This window comes from Leptonychotes weddellii, chromosome 16, assembly GCF_054177405.1.
Source record: "Leptonychotes weddellii isolate Sample4059 chromosome 16, ASM5417740v2, whole genome shotgun sequence".
NCBI lineage: Eukaryota > Metazoa > Chordata > Mammalia > Carnivora > Phocidae > Leptonychotes > Leptonychotes weddellii.
In genome coordinates, this window is record NC_138384.1 from 17,525,888 (window position 1) to 17,548,887 (window position 23,000).

The 23,000-nt window shown below is 38.0% G+C and overlaps 1 protein-coding gene across 1 annotated transcript in view; it reads left to right on the plus strand.

The window, feature by feature from the left end:
- Positions 1-20,656, plus strand: part of TERB1 (telomere repeat binding bouquet formation protein 1) — a 39,288-nt gene extending 18,632 nt beyond the window's left edge. The window contains exons 9-15 of the mRNA XM_081807879.1: positions 322-479; positions 7,815-8,164; positions 9,777-9,841; positions 10,153-10,248; positions 15,763-15,912; positions 16,218-16,283; positions 20,093-20,656. Of these exons, the coding sequence (XP_081664005.1) occupies positions 322-479; positions 7,815-8,164; positions 9,777-9,841; positions 10,153-10,248; positions 15,763-15,912; positions 16,218-16,283; positions 20,093-20,280 (1,073 nt within the window). The 3' untranslated portion in view covers positions 20,281-20,656. The remainder of the gene's footprint in view (positions 1-321; positions 480-7,814; positions 8,165-9,776; positions 9,842-10,152; positions 10,249-15,762; positions 15,913-16,217; positions 16,284-20,092) is intronic.
- Positions 20,657-23,000: the final 2,344 nt, after the last annotated feature.

Sequence of the window (23,000 nt, forward strand, 5' to 3'; positions counted from 1 at the left end):
AAAACCTAAAACTGGTATCCACATACTTGGGGATGTTTATGTGCCTGGCATAATGTATTTTCATGATGTTCTTTCTCCTATACTCCTCTGATAGAGTAAAGTCTAACTTATGACTGGGGCTTGGGCTTCTGCCAAGTACTTGCTTTCCATTTATTTTCAGTACCACCTAGACAATTAAGATAGTTTGCATGGGCAAAATTTAGAGAAGAGGGTGTGGGGTATGAGGTAGTCCTTATTTAAAGTGTTAAAATTATATTTAAAGTGTAAAAAAAAACAGTTCTAGTAATGGATAAATTCATTATTTTTTCCCATATTACAAAGCTGAGAAATTATCTCTAAGTCTAGGAGAATACTCTTTTGATGAAAATGAAGAACAATTAAAAGACGTAAATATGAAAGAGAAGAACCTTGAAGAGTACTGGAAGAAAGCAAAGGAAATTCTACACAGAATAGAACAGCTTGAAAGAGAAAGAAATGAGGTTGGCCTTTTTGTTTCAAGGAATATAGAACTTTTTTCAAGTATTTTTCTACAGTAGAGGTTGGAGGGTAAAAGATTTTTCTTGCTAAGCTATTTTTTATATTTCAATGTTTTTTTAAAAAGATTTATTCTAGTGAGAGAAAGAGAGTGAGCTTGTGAGTGGGGGGAGGGGCAGAGGGAGAGGGAGAATCTCAAGCAGACTCCCATCTGAGCTTGGAGCCTGACACAGGGCTCAATCCCTTTACCCAGGAGATCATGACCTGAACTAAAATCAAGTCTTATGCTTAACCGACTGAGCCACCCAGGTGCCCCAGATTTTAATGGTTTCAAATTTAAAATTCAGTTGATACTTGAGTAACCATCTTTGAACATAGGGAAAAAAAGATTTTTAAAAGGTGGAAATGATGACTGAAAAAATAAGAGACATGGAAGATAGAGATCTAACGTTTGCATAATAAGAGTTAGAAAAAGGATGGAGGGGTGCCTGGGTGGCTCAGTCGGTTAAGCATCTGCCTTTGGCTCGGGTTGTGGTCCCGGGGTCCTCGGATCGAGCCCCGCATCGGGCTCCCTACTCGACGGGGAGCCTGCTTCTCCCTCTCCCACTCCCCCTGCTTGTGTTCCCTCTCTCACTGTGTCTCTCTCTGTCAAATAAATAAAAAAAAAAAAAAAAAAAAAAAGAAAGAAAAAAAAAGGATGGAGAAATAATAATCCCTCTCTTTACATATATGTATATGTATGTGTATATGCACATTTCACTATTTTTTCTGTGAATGTACGCTTTGTGTCTTTGTATGTGCATGCATTTTTACTTTTATTTATTTTTTAAGTAGGCTCCAAGCCCACTGTGGAGCCCAACACAGGGCTTGAACTCATGACCCTGAGATCAAGACCTGAACTGAGGTCAAGAGTTGGATGCTCAACTGACTGAGCCACTGAGGCACCCCTGTGCATGTATTTATAAAAATAAAAGCATAGTGCTCAACTTAGTATAATAGTATAGTAATTTCATTCTTTTAAATGACTAATATTCATTATTATAGATGATCATAAATTTATTTAACTAGTCTTTTGTTGAGGGACATTCAGATTATATTCATTCTGTCACCAGTGTAGACAACTCTAGAATAAACATCCTGCTACGTGTGTGTGTATGTAACAGCTTTATTGAGATGTAAATCACATTTGATTCAATTGACCTGTTTAAAGACGTTTCATTGGTTTTTAGTATACTCACAGAATTGTGCAACCATTACCACAATCAATCTTAGAATATTTTTATCATCCCCAAAAGAAATCCCATACATTTTAGCAGTCAGCCTTCCTATTTCCCCCATCCATTCTCCCCACCTCCCCAGCCTAGGCAAGCACTAAACTATTTTCTGTCTCTATATATTTGCCTATTCTAGACTTCTTATATAAAGAATCATATAATATGTGGGCTTTTGTGACTAGCTTCTTTCATTTAGCATAATGTTTGCAAGGCTTATGCATGTTTATATCAGTATTTCATTCCTTTTAAAAAAGCTTTATTGATATTTTATTGATATATTTCATATAACATATAATTTGCCCATTTTAAGTATGCAATTCAGTAGTGTTTAGTGTATTTACAGATATGTGCAACTATAGTCAATTTTAGAATATTTTTATCACCTCAGAAAGAAATTCTGTACCCTTTAGCTATTTCCCTGCATCCCCCATTCCCAGCCATGCACAATCTTCTTTGTATATCTATAGATTTGCCTATTCTGGACATTTCATATGAATGGAATTATGTAATATGTGATCTTTTGTGACGGGCTTCTTTCACTTAGCATATTTTCAACACTCATCCATGTTTTAGCATGTATCAGCACTTCATTCCTTTTTATGACCAAATAATTTTCCATTGAGTGGATATATATCACATTTTGTTTATCCATTCCTTGATGGACATACTCTTTTTTTACAGATTTTATTTATTTATTTGACAGAGAGACACAACAAGAGAGGGAACACAAGCAGGGGGGAGTGGGAGAAGGAGAAGTAGACTCGCTGCTGAGCAGGGAGCCTGATGCGGGGCTTGATCCCAGGACCCTGGGATCATGACCTGAGCTGAAGGCAGATGCTTAACGACTGAGCCACCCAAGCGCCCCCTGATGGACATATTCTTTACTTGTAATCTGTGTCTTTATAGTTAGCATGGGTTTCTTGTAGACAGCATATAGTTTGGTCTTTTTTTTTTTTTTTTTTTTTAAGGTTTTATTTATTTATTTGACAGAGAGAGACAGCGAGAGAGGGAACACAAGCAGGGGGAGTGGGAGAGGGAGAAGCAGGCTCCTGGCTGAGCAGGGAGCCCGATGCGGGACTCGATCCCAGGATCCTGGGATCATGACCTGAGCCGAAGGCAGACGCTCAACCGACTGAGCCACCCAGGCGCCCAGTTTGGTCTTTTTTTATCCTATGTGACAGTTTCTAGTTTTTAATTGATGTGATCACTTCTTCATTTATGTTTAATGTAAGTATTGGTATGTTTGGGTTTAAGTCTACCATATTGCTACTTTTTTCCTACTTGTACCATTTGTTCTTTGTTCCTTTTTTCCTACTCTCCTTTCTTCATTTATATTATTTTAAAAATTGTAGCTCACCTTAGATTATTGGCTAAACATTCCTGTTTTTTTAAGTGGTTGCTTTAGGGTTTATAGTATACATCTTTAACTGATCATGGTCTATATTCAACTAATAATATTCCACTCATGTGTATTATATACATTTCCATTTGTTCTTTGTGCTGTTGTTGCCATGTATTATTTTACTGCTACATTGTTACAAACTGTTCAGTAATATTATTTTTGCTTTAAACAATCATTTTTCTGAAATATTTTTTAGTAAGACATTATTTACATACAGTGATAATCACACATTTTAAATATACGGTTTGAGTTATGATAATTTTATACTGCTGCATAACTATCATGACAATTAAGATAGAACCGTTCATTCACCCTGAAATGTTTCCTTGTGTCCTTTTGTAGACAGTCCCAGTCCCCATCTTCAGGCCCAGGCAGTCATTGATGTGTTTTCTGTCACTAGTTTTCTTTTTCTGTAATTTCACATAAGTGGAATTATATATTATATAATCTTTTGTGTTTGACTTCTTTTACTTAATGTGTAATGTATTTGAGATTCGTCAATGTTGTTTTATTAATATTTGCTCCTTTTTATTGTGGACTGAATATTCCACAGTATGAATGTACTGCAACTTGTTTATTCACCAGTTGATGGATATTTGGATTGCTTCTAGATCTTGGCCACTATGAATAATGTTGCTGTGAACATTGGTTTGTACTTCTTTGTGTGAAATTTACATTTTCATTTCTCTTGGGTAAATACCTAGGAGTGGAATCACTGGACAGTTATACCTTAAAGAAATTATGAACCTCTCTCAGTTATCTACTTCCATTTGCCACCACTCAAACAACAGAACACCAAAAGGAGAAAAAGTCCCTTCTTTCTCTTGCAGTCTTGTATTGTCCTTCCAGCACTTGCTAATAACAGAGACTAACATCATTGCTAGTCGTAGAATAGCAGTCCATTGAGCCTAGTTTCAGTTTTACAATGTAGGGCAAAGAAGGTTGGGTTGGGAGTTGAGGAGCAATAAATTAATAACTAATACACCCTGTAGGCCAAGTATACAACTGTTACCCTGGGATACTCCTTTACTGTCATCTCATAATGCTCTTTTTATCCTTCCTAGTTTGATTTCCTGTTTCCTGGAGTCCATGTCATCCTCTTTTTTCTACATTTTAGGAAGTGTTCTCATATTTACTTTTTATTTTATTTTTTTTAAAGATTTTATTTATTTATTTGACAGAGAGAGACACAGCGAGAGAGGGAACACAAGCACGGGAGTGTGAGAGGGAGAAGCAGACTCCCCGCTAAGCAGGGAGCCCGATGGCGGGGCTTGATCCCAGGACCCTGGGATCATGACCTGAGCCAAAGGCAGATGCTTAACAGCTGAGCCACCCAGGCACCTCATATTTACTTTTTAAACAAATATGTTTTTCACTTCTGCTTTCATATTTGTAGTTACCAAAGCCTCTTTTTTACTCCATTTAAATCTTACTCTTATTTCATGGACTTAAGACATCATTGGCATTTTTCTCTTAAATATATCAATGATAATTTTCTTTTTTTTTTTTTTAAATTTTTACCTATTTATTTGAAGGAGAGAGTATGAGCAGAGGGAGAGGGAAAGAGAGGCAGAGAAGCAGTCTCCCCACTGAGCCCAGAGCCCGATGATGCAGGGCTTGATCCCAAGATCCTGAGATCATGACCTGAATCAAAACCAAGAGAAGGCCACTTAACCAACTGAGCCACCCAGGTGCCCCTCAGTGATAATTTTCATTAAAAATTTTTTTTTCTTCTGGGGCACCTGGGTGGCTCATTCGGTTGAGCATCCAACTCTTTATTTGGGCTAGGTCATGATCTTAGGGTCCTAGAATCAAGCCCCACATTAGGCTCCATGCTGAGCGGGGAGACTGCTTGTCTCCCTCTCCCTCTGCCCCTCCCCTTGCTTATGGGCACACTCTGTCTCTCACTCTCTCCCTTCCTCTCTCAAATAAATCTTTAAAAAATTTTTTTTTCTTCCTACTCCATCTTTTTCCTCTGAGTTTGCTTGCCTATTTGCTTACTTGCTTGCTTTCTGTCTCTCTCCTTCCCTCCCCCCCTCCCTCCCTCTCCCTTCCTTCCTTGGTCTCTAGCTTTCTTCATATTTCTGGTGGTCTTTGATTGCTACTCATATTTAAGAGTCAGATACTGAAAGTCTTTCTGAAAATTTGTTGATTATGGATTCTCATAGGATCAGTTAGATGAGTCGTTTTTGGGGAGAACCTCCAATGTCTAATCTCCTGCCTAGAGATTGTCAACCAGTTTTCTGGAATCAAAATGGGAGAAGAAAGCTTGTGGGTCTTAGTATTCAGTATGTGAATATTTGCTTAGATTTGTTTCTTAAATAGTGTTCTGCCTTCAGCCTTGTTTGGTGTCCTCCAGTATAGAAACTGTTGTATCCCTTCCAGAGATTGAACTTTCAACCTTGGGGAAGGAGAGGACCTTCTGGTGTCAGTCAACTGCCTGTTAAGTGTGCATAAATAGGGGGGTCGAGATCTAATAATGCGACTACTTTTTTTTTTTTTTTTTTAAGTAGGCTCCATGCTCATCCTGGAGCCCAGTGCTGGGTCTGAACTCACAACCCTGAGATCAAGACCTGAGCTGAGATCAAGAGTTGGATACTCAACTGACTGAGCCACCCAGGCACCCCTGTAATCCAACTATTTCTTAAACAGACTTTCATCCAGTTTTCCTATTTTTAAGCCCCATCTTCATCCCATCTTCTAGAGGTTCCAGCACCTCCAATTCCTCAGTCTTTTGAGAGTTTGACAGCCCATCCTAGGTAGTTTCTTAGCTTTTCCCATTGTCAGCTTTGGATTCAGCTTTATTAAGACTGCTAAGTAGGTTATCATTCACCTGCCTGCTTTCCAATTTCCAAACTTGGGTTACCTTTATTTCTTCTTTCATTTCTCCTTCTCCTTGTGGGTTTATGCCTTTTTGAAAACTGTTCTTCAGTTGGTTTACTCCACTGGGCTCAGGACTAAAAATTAAGGTGTTAAATTCATCATCTTTACCGGAAGCCCTCATTATTTGTTTGTTTGCTTATTTACTTACCTCTCTTTATTTAAAAAAAATTTTTAGTGGCGCCTGGGTGGCTCAGTCTGTTCAGCATCTGCCTTTGACTCAGGTCATGATCCCAGGGTCCTGGAATCGAGCCCTGCATCAGGCTCCCTGCTCAGTGGAGAACCGGCTTCTCCCTCTCCTTCTGCCTCTTCACCCCCACTCTTGTGCGCCCCTGCCCCTCCACCCCCGCTTGTGTGCATACCTGTGCCCGCTCTCTCTTTCTCTCTCATTCTTGCTCTATCTCAAATAAAGAAAATCTTTAAAAATTTTTATTATTTTAGAGAAAGAGAAGGTGTTGGGGGGAGGGGCAGAAAGAGAGGGAGAGAGAATCCCAAACAGATTCCCTGCTGAGAGTGGGGCCTACCCAGGGCTCAATCTCAGGACCCTGAGATAACCACCAGAGCTGAAATCAAGAGTCGGATGCCCAACCAACTGAGCCACCCAGGAGCCCCTAAAAAAAAAAAATTTTTTTTTAAATAGGCTCCAAGCCCAATGTGGGGCTTAAACTCACGACGTGGGATCAAGAGTTGCATGTTCTACCAACTGAGCCTGCCAGGCACCTGCTTTATTCTTTATTTGCAGTTGCGGAATAGTCTATTGGTGGATATGGTAGCTCTCTTTCTTATGAACATTTAGGTTATTTCCAACTTTTAGCTATTACAAACAGTGTTGCAGTTAATAACATTAACATTTTGCACTCACCTGAGTACTTGCACATAAAAGTAAGATATGCTTACCTTTACACAAGTATACCTATAGGATTTTTTTGAAGATATGCACAGGTTTTATTATGAAAGATACTGTCAAATTATTTCTCCACAGAGGTTGTACAATTTATACTCCCACCTGTAATGTATGAGAGTGTTTCCCTGTATCCTTTTGATCTTTGCCAGTGTCCTAGATGAATGCTGTCTCAGTGTGGTTTTACTGTGCATTTCTCTTATTGCAAATGGGATGGGGCGTTTTTTCATATGTTTAAGAGCTATTTATATTTCCTTTCCTGTTAACTGTTCATCTCCTTTTCCTGTTTTTCTACACTATTGTTAATCTTGTTCATATTTCATTGTAGTAGCTTTTTATAAATGTTAATAGAAAAAAATCATACCTCAAGATATGACTTACACATATTCTTTCTATATGGGTTGATTATCATTTGACTTCTGACCTTTTTTTCTTCTGAGTTCCTCCCCCACCCACCCACATTGTTCTGGTCTGTAGCAAAACTTTGAAAAAGTATTTTTGGTTTTTTTCTTTTATGATTTATTGATTCTTTGTGATATTTGGAAAGGTCTTCTTCCTCTTAACAGTGTTAAAATACTATGTTTTCTTTTAAAACATAACATTGCCTTTTTTACATGACAATATTTAGCTCATTTTGACTTTATTTTTGTGTAAATTCTGAGATAGGGATCCAATTTATTTTTTTCCCCAGGTGACTATCCAGTTGTCCCCAGATTATCTATTAAATATATTCCCTTTTCTTCTAATGTAAACTGTCCCTTTTATTATGTATATTCTTTGGCTAATCATGAACTTTTCCTACATTATTTAAAGGGAGTGTAAATTGGACTATAAAGCAAATGGATTATCTTGAGATTATTTACTTGTCATTTTTATATTATAGGAAAAAATACAAAGAGAAAAAGATAAGGATAATATTTCATCTATGAACATAAATATTCAAAATACATTGAAACACCTCCATGCAGATAGTATTGGCAGAGGTCCTACGGCAGAAGATAAAGATAAAAGGCAGTCAAGAAAACTTCAGAGTTATCAGTCCCATGGAGTTCTGTCTTCAGCATGTACGAATGATCACCAAATGAAAACCCTGTTAAAGAGTGCAAATCCAGTTAATGCTTGTTATAGGGAGAGTGGGCAAAGTAAGACTTTATGTAAAGCCATTTCAAGCTGTAATCAAAACTTACATGAAGGAACAACTTTTGAAAAAAAGAATTCTGTTTCTCAATCAAGGTATAGTTTAATAATTGTTTCTAACTTTTATGTATTTATTCAAGTATTTTTTGTGCAGTACTATGTGCCACACTGTTAAGCCCTGGGATATAGAAATGATAAAACATGGTCTTGGGGCGCCTGGGTGGCTCAGTTGGTTAAGCGACTACCTTCGGCTCAGGTCATGATCTTGGGGTCCTGGGATCGAGCCCTGCATCAGGCTCCCTGCTCAGTTGGAAGCCTGCTTCTCCCTCTCCCACCCCCCCTACTTGTGTTCCCCCTCACGCTGTCTCTCTCTCTCTCTGTCAAATAAATAAATAAAATCTTTAAAAAACCAAAAACCAAAACAACAAAAAACATGGTCTTGGGAGGAGCCTAAATGGAAATGTTGAGAAGGGAGTTTGGTTGGGGAGGTATAGGCCAGTTCATCTAAGGCCTTGCATGTCATACTCAGGATTTTTGGTTTTCCCTCATAGGGCATGGGAGCCATTGAGGATTTTAAATTGAGTGACATCAGATTTGAATTTTAGAAAGGATACTCAGAAAAGTTAACCTGAAACGCTATACCTGAAGTAACAGTGTGTACATTGATAATCCATTAGCAATGTAGCAAAAACCAGTTTCTAAATTTAATTTGATAAAAGGGAATAGTGTGTGATGAAAATCTGCCTTAGGCTTGCCTTTTCACTTGTTCCTTGCACCTCACCTCCAGTTGATGTCCTTTCTCCCTCAGGTAGCTTGTGGGGCCAGACCTGGGATTGTAGTGTTTCTTAAATCCTTACTTGTGTTCTCTCCTCTGATGGTTACTGTGCCAGGAGGGAAACTGAAGAGTATGCTGCTATATTCTGGGAAGGTTGCAGGGTGAACAGGATATTAGGGAGATGGATTACATCATCATCACCCCTTTTTTCCTTTGCAAAACCATTCTTGATGTCAATTTAACTTGATTTCTCAGGGATATGGAATTGGAAAGCATTGAGATACGTTCTTGGGCCAGCCTTCTTGCTCTCTGATTCTGTTCTCTCCTTTTTTTTTTCCGCCTCATTCCTTCCTGTTTTCCTTTTTCTTTTTTTAAGTTTATTTATTTATTTCAGTAGTCTCTGTACCCAGTGTGGGGCTCGAACCCATGACCCTGAGATCAAGAGTCTCATGCTCTACCAACCGAGCCAGGCAGGTGTCCCATGTTTTCCTCTTTTATAACTTTTCCCCCATGTTTCTGCTGGCATCAGTATTATTGCCCTTTGGAGTCTTGTAGGTTTTTGTTTTTTTTTTTAAAGATTTTATTTACTTATTTGAGAGAAAGAGAACGAGCATGATTAGGGTGAAGGGCAGAGGGAGTTGGACGTGGAGTTCGATCCCTGGACTCTGGGATCATGATCTGAGCCCAAGGCAAACGCTCAACCGACTAAGCCACCCAGGCACCCCTGGAGTCTTATTTAACTCCATTATTGGAAAGGAGGCTATAACCATTACAAACACTACTTGGGCAGAATTTGATAGACTTTGGTAGACCCTGGTTCCATCTCCTTCTGCCTGCCAAACACCCAGAATTGCACCACTGCCTACAGAAACATTTGTCCACACACCAAACACTATGTTTACTTTTAAATATCTGGTGTCTATTTTCTTTTAGTGACCATATTTTTAAACATCCAATTCCCGTTGTCAAAAATAGAAAGCAGCAGTTACCAGTAACAGGTATGATTAAAAATATTTCTTCTTTGATTTTTTAAGAAAACATATTTAGGTGGAAAATATAGCTAAAAATGTACATTGGTATATTTCCCCTCTAACATATGAGCCACACCTTTGACTCTCTTTCTGGTGGTGTAAGTGCCTCAGTCACCTTTTACTGATAACCAGAACCTTTCTGTTTATCTACTAGGGTGACTGGATATGTTGTACTGTGCTAAAGTTTATGAAAATCTTGAGAATTAATATATCATGTAAATGTCAGGGCATTTTCATCAATCAGAAGAATCTTACGTGTTGCAGTTTTTTTTTTCCAGATCCATTTACATTATGTTCAGATATAATAAATAAAGAAGTCATCAGTTTTCTAGCAACTGACAATCATTCCAAAATGTTAAAGTATAGATGCTCAGGTAAATATTCTTTAATTACATTTGTTTTGCAATTAAAACTTTGTATGAAATTAGTTAACTAGGATTTGTAGTAGTTCTGCCTGTGTGATTTAAACTTCATTTCCTTTGGAAAAATAACAATCTGGAATATCATAAAACACTCAAATCAATACCTATCTGCATTAGCCTGTGCTTCCAATATTTATTTATATGAATCACCACATCTAATACTTTATTACTTTATTATTCTATTTTTGTCAACAATACCATCTACAAGTTTAACTTTTCTGAGTAAGGTAAACATTATTTATATTTTCAGAGAGCCAATAGGTATGTATTCTGGATAATGCTCTAAACATAAGACATTAAGTATTAAACAGTATCTATTTTTATGTCTATATTTAATGTGTAAATGTTTCTAGTGTTCCACGCCCCATTATTTTATTTTTTCTGCAAGTCTCCTGTAAATGTGCCACAATGCTTAACCCACAATGCTTAACCCAGCCCCTTCTCCTCCATACCCTGATATTTCCTCTTTTAGTGTCACTCTCTGCTCTATGGACAAAATTGAGGCTATTCTATAGTAGGCTTGAAATAACACTATTCTTTAGTCTTGAATGTAGAGTTTGTCTCTATTACTCTAAAATTAGCTACATCATCTGAATCCCATCTCTTTTTTCCTCCCCACTTTAATACTTTCTTTTCATTACCTTTCTATTCATTAACCCCTTTTGGCCCACCTTAAACTATGTTCATTTCTCTTCATCTAAAAAAGAAAAATCTAAGGGCTCCTGGCTGACTCATTTGGAGGAGCATGCGGCTCTTGATCTCAGGGTTGTGTGTTTGAGCCCCATGTTGTGTTTAGAGATTACTTAAGTAAATAAAAATTTAAAAAAGAGAGAGAGGGAAAAAGTATTAAATACTTGATGTGATTTGCTGTCTCTTCAAGTATTCATCCCCTCTTTCTTTCATCATTTATTACCAGACAGCCTGCTCTTTCTCCTATCTCTTTCATGGTATGAATGTCTTTCTTAACTCCCTGCACTCTGGCTTCTTTTATTGCCATTCTACTAAACCTAAATGTTAAAGATTTCCTGAAGTCTCTTTTTTTCCTGCCAAAACCGAAGACTTTTTAAAAAATTTTTATCCTCTCTAGTATCTCTGTGCTGTTGACTGCCCTTCCTTGAAATCCTCTCCTCTCAGTAGTTTAAAGACAAACTTCCCAGATCGTCCACCCAGGCTCCCTGGAGGTGTGCATTGAACTCACAAGGCACTACACAATACTTTAAATTTTAAGTGAAACACAAAATAGTCAACATCTTTTGGATACCACAGGCACTACTAGCTCAAAGTCGTTTACAGTTTCAGCGTTAGATTGCACTACATTCCTTGTGATGATGTCGTCTTTGTGGAGCTGGGCTTTCAGTGGTTGTGATAAAAAGCAAGCACCACATGAAAATAGTATGGAACAGGAAATGAGGGTGGCAGTGTCAGATTCCAAGGTTTGAGAAGTTGTGCTGTACCTAGTAGGTGCACATATCCCATTAGGAATAATTGTGATTAATAAGAATGAAATCTAAATATTATTTTCTTTTTTTTAATTTTTTTTTAAAAAGATTTTATTTATTTGAGAGAGAGCACGAGCAAGCATGAGTGGGGGGAGGGGCAAAGGAAGAGGGGCAAGCAGACTCACTGCTGAGCAGGGAACCCGAAATGGGGCTGGATCCCAGGACCCTGGGATCATGACCTGAGCTGAAGGCAGATGCTTAACCGATTGAGCTACCCAGGCGCCCCTAATTTTATTTACTTATTTATTTGAGAGAGGGAGAGAGAGCACACTTACGAGAGGGGGAGGAGCAGAGGGAGAGGGACATGTACACTCTGTGCTACGTGTGGAGCCCAACGCGGGGCTCGATCCCACGACCCTAAGATCCTGACCTGAGCTGAAATCAAGAGTCAGAGGCCCAATCAACTCGGCCGCCCAGGTGCCCATATTATTTCAATTTAGGTGTATTATTTTTTCAAATGGCTACTAAGTTATTAGAACATAAATATTTATTAAGTTGTTTTGGACTTAACAGGCAAATCAGTATTTCTTTTGGCCCAGGGGTGCCATAAAAAATCACCAAGAACTTAAGGATGCCATGAAGTGGGAAAGTTTGGAAACCTCTGGTCTGACGCATTTCAGAGGGCAGAGTGGATGCTCTATTACTGTTAACTTCCTTTCATCCCTTACTTTGTTTGAGATGGTTCTCTCCTAGTTCCTTTCTTCAATGATGATTCATTCATTTCACAGATACTTAGGGAGTGTTTCTTCTATGGCAGGCGTGGGTATCAAAGATGAATCGATCTCAATCCTTACTTCAAGAACTCTAAAAACCACTCCATTTTATCACCTTTATTACTTTATCTTTCTCTTCTTGCCAAATTTCTACAGATATTTCCCCCAGACATAATCTGTAGCACTTTCTCAACACGGTGGCAACATTTACTTCTGTGGCATCAGCTATCATTTTACTGATGATTTCAAATTTGTTATCTCTATACTTGGCTTCTACTTTGAACTGGTTATAGCCTCATTCCTCCATTTCCAGCTGTTTCCAGGACATACTCACTTCAGTATCGTGTTTTTACTTGAAGCTTGATGTATTTAAAACAGCATCTTCCTCCTTGTTAAATTGCCTTCCCTCCAGCCACTCCATTTCTGTTAGTGTTGTTACTATTCTTCTGGCCTTCCAGATTTCAATTATCTATAACCATTTTTTCTTTTTACATCTCCTATTTCTAGTCTGTCAAATTTGGTTCTTTCATTCCCACAGAGGCGCTTTTTGCTTCATGCTCAGTTAAACCAACTTTCTAACAGTCTTGCAGTTTGAAGTCTCACCAACCCCCAACTATAATGTTCATGTTGCTGTTAACTTCTCTAACATGTGCTTTTTATCATGTCATCAAGCTAAAAGAACCCTCAGTGCTTCTCTGTAACTCAGTGACTCAAACTCTCTGCCTGGCTTTTTGTGGAATTTTGTTCTGCTTCCACTTGTTAAATTTTATTGCATATTTGTTCTCTTTAAGTCTTCCAGAAAGTTGCCATGCTTATTCCAAACTTTGTCATTCAATCAAGTATCAGATTACTTAAGAATTATCCTAAGCTTTTCCCTTACCCCAGCAGCTCATTATTCACCAGTTTTTACCTCAGAAATCTCTACATTCTCCCTCTAAATGTCCTGTTTCAGAATCCCCTCATTTATATTCTGGACTATTGAAGTAACCCCTCAACTGATCCTCTTACCTTCGCCTAAGCTTTCTATGAGACAAATGAAAATCATTTCCTTGCTTAATAAATATCCTTTAGTTCCTCCCCACTGACTTGAAGATAGTTAATACTTAGTATGGCTTTCAAGACATTCTTTTTTTTTTTTTTTTAAGATTTTATTTATTTATTTGAGAGAGAATGAGAGACAGAGAACATGAGAGGAAGGAGGGTCAGAGGGAGAAGCAGACTCCCTGCCGAGCTGGGAGCCCGATGCGGGACTCGATCCCGGGACTCCAGGATCATGACCTGAGCCGAAGGCAGTCGCCCAACCGACTGAGCCACCCAGGCGCCCCTCAAGACATTCTTATCTTGGGGCGCCTGGGTGGCTCAGTCCATTGCGTGGCTGCTTTCGGCTCGGGTCATGGTCCTGGGGTCTTGGGATCGAGCCCCGCATCCGGCTCCCTGCTCGGCGGGGAGCCTGTTTCTCCCTCTCCATCTGCCTGTCACTCTGCCTACTTGTGCTCTCTCTCTGTCAAATAAATAAATAAAATCTTAAAAAAAAAAAAAAAAGACATTCTTATCTGGCCCCCTGCAACCTTCACTGGCTTCAGCTTTCCTCCCACATTTCTCTCTAGCCACACCAAAGTACCTATAATTCTCTGACCATGCTGTGCTTTTTCACTTTTTTAGGCTTTTGCACATGTTCATTGTACTTGAAATGTCCTTATCTCAGCCAGCTTTCTTCCTGGCTAACTTCTAGTCCTTTAGGAGTGGGCCACTAATAACATTAGGTGACTGGTAGATGGGGAACTTTATAATGGATGGAAGTGGCTAACGTCATCTGAACCTACTGATCAATCTTAACATTAAAAAAAGACTTTCTGTACCTCTTAATATGATGCAGAAAGAAGTTCTCAATCCTGCCTGTGAGGAATTCTACTAAAAACAATTGAATCTGAGCACCTGGGTGGCTCAGTTGGTTGAGCATCCAACTCTTGGTTTCTGCTTGGGTCATGATTTCAGGGTCATGGGATCAAGCCCCATGTCAGGCTCTGTGCTTGGCAGGGAGTCTGCTTGGAAATTCTCCCCTGGCCCCTCCCCCTGCTCCCTCTCTTTCTTTCTCTCTTTCTCTAAAATAAAATAAAATAAAATAAGGGTGCCTGAGTGGTTCAGTCGGTTAAGCGTCTGCCTTCGGTTAAGTGTCTGCCTTTGGTTCAGGTCATGATCTCAGGGTCTTGGGATCGAGCCCCGCATCTGGCTCCCTGCTCAGCAGGGAGTCTGCTTGTCCCTCTCCCTCTGCCCCTCCCCCCACTCGTATTCCTTCACTCACTTGCTCTCTCTCAAATAAAATCTTTAAAAATAAGATAAATCTTAAAAAAAATTGAATCTGAATCTTATCAATCATCCAGATCTAATTACTAGTTTATTGGACACACAGGAACATTTTAAAGCATCTAACTAGGATAAAGTCAAGAAAACCTAGCCTTTGAGTAGCTCCATAGTACAAATGACCCAGTGTTTACATCAAGTAAATGACAAGGAGGAAGAGAGGAGAATTGATAGATTAAAAGAAATTCGAGACATTTCAACTGAATGTAATGATGGAACTTCTTTGGATCATGGTTTAAACAAATTAACTGTAAAAAGAAAGTTTTGAAATGATGGGGAAATTTGAACACTGGATATTAGATTATATTAGGCATAATTTTTTTAGGCTTGATAATGGTTTTGTGTGTTTGAAAAAGAAGCCCTTTTCTGTTAGGGTTGCATATGAAGTATTTACAGATGAAATGATACTTTAATGCCAATTCCAGCCTCCATAATCCAGTGTATACATGGGGGGCAGAGCAGAGTAAGTGGGTTGTAGGCAAAATATGACTGAATATGACTTAATAATTATTGAAGGTGAATGATGGATATGTGGAAGTTCTTTTTCCCTTACTCTTGTGTGTTTAAAATTTTCCATAATAAAACATTGGGGGGAAAAAGACAACCAGGCATAAGGGTCACTTGTTTTGGATAGCTTTCCTAATAGTGACTCCTACTCAGAACCAAGCTAGGTGATCTGTTTATATATCAACCTAACTGTTCACACTTCTATTGTAACACATTTCACTGTATTGTATCTGTTGTCTTTAATCTCTCCTATGACTGAGCTTCTTGACATATTTATAATTAAGTTCCTGATTTCAGTTACCATCATAAAGATATTTGCTTTCATAGATTTTTGTTATTAGATATTTTGTAACATCTATATATCACTTTAATTTGTTTTCTTTTAGGTTGCATAGCAGTAGGAAAATCTCTGAATAGCCGAAATTTTAGCAAGCTCTTGCACTCTTGCCCATACCAATGTGATCGTCATAAAGTCATTGTGGAAGCTGAAGACAGATATAAAAGTGAACTAAGGAAATCACTTATCTGTAACAAAAGTAATTAATTCCGCAGCTTTGAAACTGTAATTATGACTATGCCTTCTGAACTGTGATCTAGAACATTAAATATGTTAAAAAGCTAGAGGGCAAAATGTTGAAAAGAAAATGTCTCTGAGCAACCAGTGTTTTAAGATGTACCCAGGGAACAGATTTAGTCTCTGGTAGTTTAAAAATTCTTCCTAATCCATCTAAGAATTCCCATTAGAAGGGGGCGGGGGGAGGAAATACCATATTAATGGAATTGATGTGCTCTTACTCAGATTGATACTCTAAGTATCCTAAATGTTTTCTGTATTTTTCAGAAATTCTGCTGACCCCACGTAGAAGACGACAACTCAGTGGTGAATCTTCTACCTCTGGAGAAATAAGTTAATATATTTAATTTTTAAATAAACCTAAATTGCATATAGTTCTGAGAAAAAGAGGACAGCTGAAGGATTGTTCTCAGTCTCATCATTAATGGTTCTTAAATGATAATCCTTGGCTTTGATGAAGGCCATAGGTCCTAAGAAAAGAGGCTTCTCACTTTCCTTCCTCATGTTGCTTTCTCACCCATTGCTTGCCAGCTGGGGAAGAAGCAGGAGGAAACTAACATTTATTAAGCACTTCCTGTATGTTAGGTGTACTACAGACATTTCCTTTAATGCTTATAATAATATTATTATAAGGTAGGTTTTATTTTATTCCCACTTTAAGGTACAATGAGTTGGCAAATGACAGAGCTTACATTCAGATGCAAGCCTGTCTTTCTTCAGAAGCCCCTGTTCTATCCTCTCGATCACATTTCTATTTTAAGAACAAAATTATTCTCCTATGTATAAGTGCCTCAGAGAGATTTTGCAGAAGGTTTAGGTTCATAACTACAGCACTTCACACCATCAGAATTGAAGAGACACATAGAACCCTGCTTAAAAATCAAAATACTTCTTAAGTGATGAGTTAATTTATGAGAATTTTTATTTAACTACGGGTTAACATTTCAGGTTTATAACCATTCCAAATTTATTACAGAGACTTAAAGAACATTATCACTGTATTCTCTTCATATGGAATTAATGCCTGAGGAGTAAGAATAAGCAGTTGAATAACCTTACTTGTCAAAATAACCTGGAATTTAGTAGTATCTATAGAGTTATTCTGTTATTTATTGCAAAGATATTTAGACTTGATACATATGGAAACATTTTGCCATATACTTTTAATTGGCCATTTTCACTTCCAAAGCCTTAAAAGAAGTTTCAAATTTACTTTTTTAAGATTTTGGGGAGGAGGTCACCTGGGTGGCTCAGTTGGTTGACCGTCTGCCTTCAGCTCGGGTCACGATCTCAGGTCTGGGATCAAGCCCCACATCAGGCTCCCTGCTCAGCGGGGAGCCTGCTTCTCCCTCTCCCTGCTTCTCCCCCTGCTTGTGCACTCTCTCTCTGACAAATAAAATCTTAAAAAAAAAAAAAAAGATTTTTTTTTTTTAAGTAGTCTCTACATCCAACGTGGGGCTTGAACTCAAAACCCCGAGATCAAGAGTCACGTGCTCTACTGACTGAGCCAGCCAGGTGCCCCTTGAATTTACTTTTTATATCTGGATCTTTTTCTAAGTTAAAAGTTCTGCATGCAAAATAAAATTATGTACAGTACTCCTATAGGGCAGCCCACTTTTTTGAAATATTTCCTGTAGAAACTGTTAGAGAATGGTAACTTTTCCATAGAAACATGTTGCACTTGGAAAACTTGCTTTTGACAAGGAGTTGGCATCAAGTTAATAATGGATTTTTTTCAACAACAGGACTTAAAAGCAAATATATAACAACTAAAAATATCCTATAATCATTTTACCTAGTAAACTCATTTGCACAGCCTCATGAAATGTACATAATTATGGTTATACATTGATTATACAGAGGGATCCTAAATACTATTAAGTGATGTCCAGCTCATAAATACATACATCTTTTTTGTAGGTTAGAATTCCTTTAGCTAAAAACAAATAGTTAATAATTTGGCCTGCTTTTTTTTTAGAATTTATAAAGACATCTTGAGGAGGTATGGAGTAGATTGGTCTTACAAACCTCTTTCGCAAGCAGGCTAGGAATTTTGGATATGTTGCCATTTTCCCCCCTTGATTTCCCTTTCTTTTTGAGAGACATTTATGACCATTTGTTTGGCTGTAGGTTACATTCAAATTTGAAACCATTCTTTTGAGAAGAGACCATTGCAGCATCTCAGCATTTAAAGAGCCTTGGCTCTCGTTCAGAATGGACTGGTATCTTGAGAGGGTTTGAAAAATAAGGGTTTCTAGAATTGAGCCTTCTTGCCTTGTTTCCCCTATTCTTTCCTAATACCCGATCAATATTAAGAAGAGCACTAAAGAAATCACAGAAGGGAGCCCTGTGGGGTAGAGCTGCTTCCTCCTTCTAGGCTGCCCCGTATTCAGCTGCAGTAAACTTTGAGGAATTGGGCACAGATGTAGGAGTCAGTGAGATGGCAGCTTCATTAGAAAAATGGGAATTGGCTGTGAACAACTTCCAGATGCCTGTATCGTGAACGTTATAATAACCTGTCCTGTCCTGTCCTGATTATGAGTTCAAATCATTTAGCAAGTGAAGTTGAAATCATGTATTTCTTGGATAACAGTAGTTTTCCAGGAGACCCAAAAGTGAAGAGTAACGTCATTGATAAGTTTTTTTTGTTTTTTGTTTTTAAAGATTTTATTTATTTATTTGAGAGAAAGAGAGAAAGCACAAGCAGGGGGAGCAGCAGAGGGAGCGGGAGATGTGGGGCTCTATCCCAGGACCCTGGGATCATGCTGAGCCAAAGGCAGACGCTTAACTGGCTGAGCCACCCAGGCGCCCCCATGGATAAGTTTGGAACACTTTTTACCAATAAGTTTTTTCTTCCAACAAGTATTTATTGATCCTCTCCTATGTGTCAGGTACTGTTTTAGGCCTTGGGATATGATAGTGACCAAAACAGACAAAAATTCTTATCTTCATGGATCTTGCATTCTAAGTAATACCATTAAGTAATAATCAGACATTATTTTTATTGATTTCTCAGCCTTCTGATAGGATTTTTATTTCTGTTTTAAAAGATCTGAACTATGGCTCCTGTCTTAGGAGAGCTAGACAAATGGCTAACAGTCTTGACCTGCAAGGGCAAGATTTTCTAAGGTTTTCCCAGCACAACTATTTCAAGTCCTCCTAAAGTAAATAGTAGCCTTAAGTGTGAATACAAAAAAAGCCCTCCATATCAGCATCTATCTACAATGATAACATGAATTAGCAATGAATGAAAAAGCTTAAAAGAAAACTATTTCCTAGTAATCATCACCAGAAGATATTTATGTTATTAACACGAACTGTTTATTCTTTCTTTTGTAGAAAGTATCCCTAAAAGCCAGATAGTTGAAAACTTCCTTCCCCCCTTGTGCAGCCTATTTTTTGAGTTTTTTGTTTTTTGGTTTTTTTTTAAAGATTTTATTTATTTATTTGAGAGAGAGAGAATGAGAGACAGAGAGCATGAGAGGAAGGAGGGTCAGAGGGAGAAGCAGACTCCCTGCCGAGCAGGGAGGCCGATGTGGGACTCGATCCCGGGACCCCAGGATCATGACCTGAGCTGAAGGCAGTTGCTTAACCAACTGAGCCACCCAGGCGCCCCTTTATTTTTTGAGTTTTAATCAAGCTGAACACCCATATAGGTAGTGAATGTGTTTTTTAAAAATGAATTTCAAAAGACCCTTATTCTTTAAAAATATTTATCAAGCCTGTAACAAGTAACAAGTGTTGATATTCTTTTTTATTCTATGAAGTAATGGAGCCCTTTGGGAAGACTGTATCTGTAAGATAGGTAAGCTGTTTGTTAATTGTCCTCACAGGAATGTTGAGAGAATTAACAGTCAAATGTTTATAAATTCTTGTGTTTCTTGATTGAAAGGTGTGGCAAGTATTATTACAATAGGATTAAGTTACAGTTATTGAAGAATTCAGAGTGATAAGGCCTAGCTTCATAGTAGGCACTCAGTTTTTAAATTGACATGGATTTCTCTATGATGAGTAGTGCAGGCATGAAGCTTTCTCACTATATAGTTCATATCCTTAGAATAAGTTAAGCACTTATTTGGGTTTCAAGAAGATCCCTTTTTTCAGCAAGTACTAATATATTCTACAATTATTCTTAATTACAGAAAAAAGAAGAATTCGTAAAAACTTTACCGAAGAAGAAGTAAATTACCTTTTCAATGGAGTTAAGAAAATGGGAAATCATTGGAATTTAATTTTGTGGTCTTTCCCCTTTCAGCAAGGACGGAAGGCTGTGGACCTTGCTCACAAATACCACAAGCTGACCAAACGTCCCAAGTGTGCAGCTCCTTGATCGGAATACCTGTCAGTTTTTAGTTTGAACTCTTAAAATACAATGCCTTGAGAAAACACAATTTAAAATACTCTTCTAAACGCTCATGAAGCAGGGAATCTAAAAACAGGAATACTGTTCTAATTACATAGTTTTTGTGACGCTTTGTCTCATCGAATTATTAAAGTAATTTCTAAAATAATACATTTTTAATGTGTAGATTAGTAAGACAAAATTCCTTTATAAGGTCAAACATTCATTTAGGAATATGCTTTTATTTTTCCTTAAGCTCAAGGAACACAGGTCAGAGAAAAAAAATGAACAGCCTTTAAACATTATTTGACATTATATTGTAATGGATACCATGTGAGACATTTGGATTTTAGTATATTCTTACCCAGTGAAAGTTCTTCCCCAGAACTTAGAATAGTTTCCCAAGCTGTTCACGTGAAGTTCCCACACATTAAATCAATGTTTGACATTTTGTTAACGAAAATGTTCCTCTTCTAAAGGCTGATTATGTAATTCCTTTGAATACTCCCAAATTCTATGGTTAGGTTCACTTCTTTTTGGTGTATGTTTATTTGTTTTGCTTTTTAAAAACTGAGAACATTTTTTTGTTCATTTTTAAGTTAGTTTTCTTCTAGTGGAAAACTAATCTATTTGATCTCAATTTTCTATTTTTCTTATTCTTTTTATATTTCTGTCATGATCCCCAAAGGATGCTGTTGCAGCCTTTATTATACTTAAAATGCTATTGCTGTGGCAAGGTGATTAAGTATCAGGGCCTGAAACCTCACCTGTATACTTATGTAGCCGTTGGCTCACTGCCTCATGTCATTGTAGATTTCTTCAGTCCCAGAAGTTATTTCCTGTAAGTTTGTATTCTTTGACCTTTTCACATCATGACTATTTCTACTTTGATAAACTCAGAGTTTTTATTAAATTTTTAATTTTCTGATCCATAGTGAAAATTCCAGAGAGCCAATATGCAGAAAATTTTCTATTTAAATCGAAAATTTCCTTTAAAGGAAAGAATAATTTACAATTAGGAAAATTCCTTAAAGCATTTAAAGTGTGAATGAATCTAGTCCATTATCTGTCAGTATTTCCTAAGCACTATGGAGATTATTTAAATAGTCTGTTCGGTTATTTCGATTTGTACTCAAGATTTATGCAAGTTATTTTAGGTCAAAAGGGAAAACATTTTGTCTGTTGTTTCAGCCTTACCGGTTTAGATAATCGAAGTTGTTTCTTAATATTGTTCAAATACGACTTAAGCATATTTTTCCACTTCAAGTGGGTCTCAGGTAATAGTTCTTTTATTTTTTTTTTTAATTTTTAAAAATATTTTATTTATTTGACAGAGAAACTGAGAGGGGGAACACAAACAGGTGGAGTGGGAGAGGGAGAAGCAGACTCTTCACTGAGCAGGGAGCCCAACACAGGGCTCGATCCCAGGACCCTGGGATCATGACCTGAGCCGAAGGCAGACGCTTAACAACTGAGCCACCCGGGCACCCCAATAGTTCTTTTATTGACTGGGAATTATGTATGTAACAGAAAAATCAAACACTGCTTAAGTGAAGCATCCCCAAGAATATGACATACTGTAGCTTAGACACTGATTTGTATCAGTTATTGAGGCAATATTTAAATTAACCAGTATTGGGGCACCTGAGTGGCTCAGTTGGTTGAGTGTCTGACTCTTGGTTTCAGCTCAGGTCATGATCTCAGGGTTTGTGAGATTGAGCCCCGCATGGGCTCCATGCTGGGCATGGAGCCTGCTTAAGATTCTCTCTCTCCTTCTGCCCCTCCCCCCCTAAAGAAAAATAATAAAAAGAAAAGAAAATAACCAATACTCTATTGCCTTCTGAAATATTGAAATTTTGTCCTAACCCTTGACTAACTTTTGGTTAACATGAGCTGCTTTTTTTCCTTCAAATGGAAATATTTGGTAATGAAATAAATGACATATCAAAAGGAAAGCCGAAGAATAATGACAGAGAACTGTATGGCTTTAGGAATTCAGACCTGGCCAAATCAACTGGGAATAAAAAATGACTTTAATAATGACAGACCTTTGGAGTTGGAACTGACCTCAGTTATAGTTTGCTGCCAGAGGCATGAACTGCTGTACCTGACCATTGGTGGCTCTCCTTAATTTTACAAAAATCCTCAGAAACATGGAGTTTACTACTTAGGGTAATAATTGATGGTCATTTCTTCCTTACATTAAAATGAAATGTGCTTTCCTCGAGCACCTTTTGTAGAATCACAAAAGTTGAATTTCTTTTCCACTATGCCAGTCCTTGAAAGGCAAAGATTGATATCCATCACTTTCCTCTTTTCCCTCTACATGCTTTATCTTTCATGCTGATAAGCCCCAGTTACTTCAGCAGAACAGTGTCATGTCTCCTATGAACTTAGTCACTGACCACTGGACACTTCTTTTGTCTTTTTTTTTTTTTAAGATTTTATTTATTTGACAGAGAGGGAACAGAAGCAGGGGGAGTGGGAGAGGGAGAAGCAGGCTTCCCGCGGAGCAGGGAGCCCGATGCGGGGCTCGATCCCAGGACCCTGAGATCACGACCTGAGCTGAAGGCAGATGGTTAACGACTGAGCCACCCAGGCGCCCCCACTTCTTTGTCTTTATAAACTGTGTCCAGAAAGAAATGTGGCCTGACTGCCAGAGTAAGGGATCAGCTTTGAGGGGCCCAATGAGGTTTTATGGACCTCAC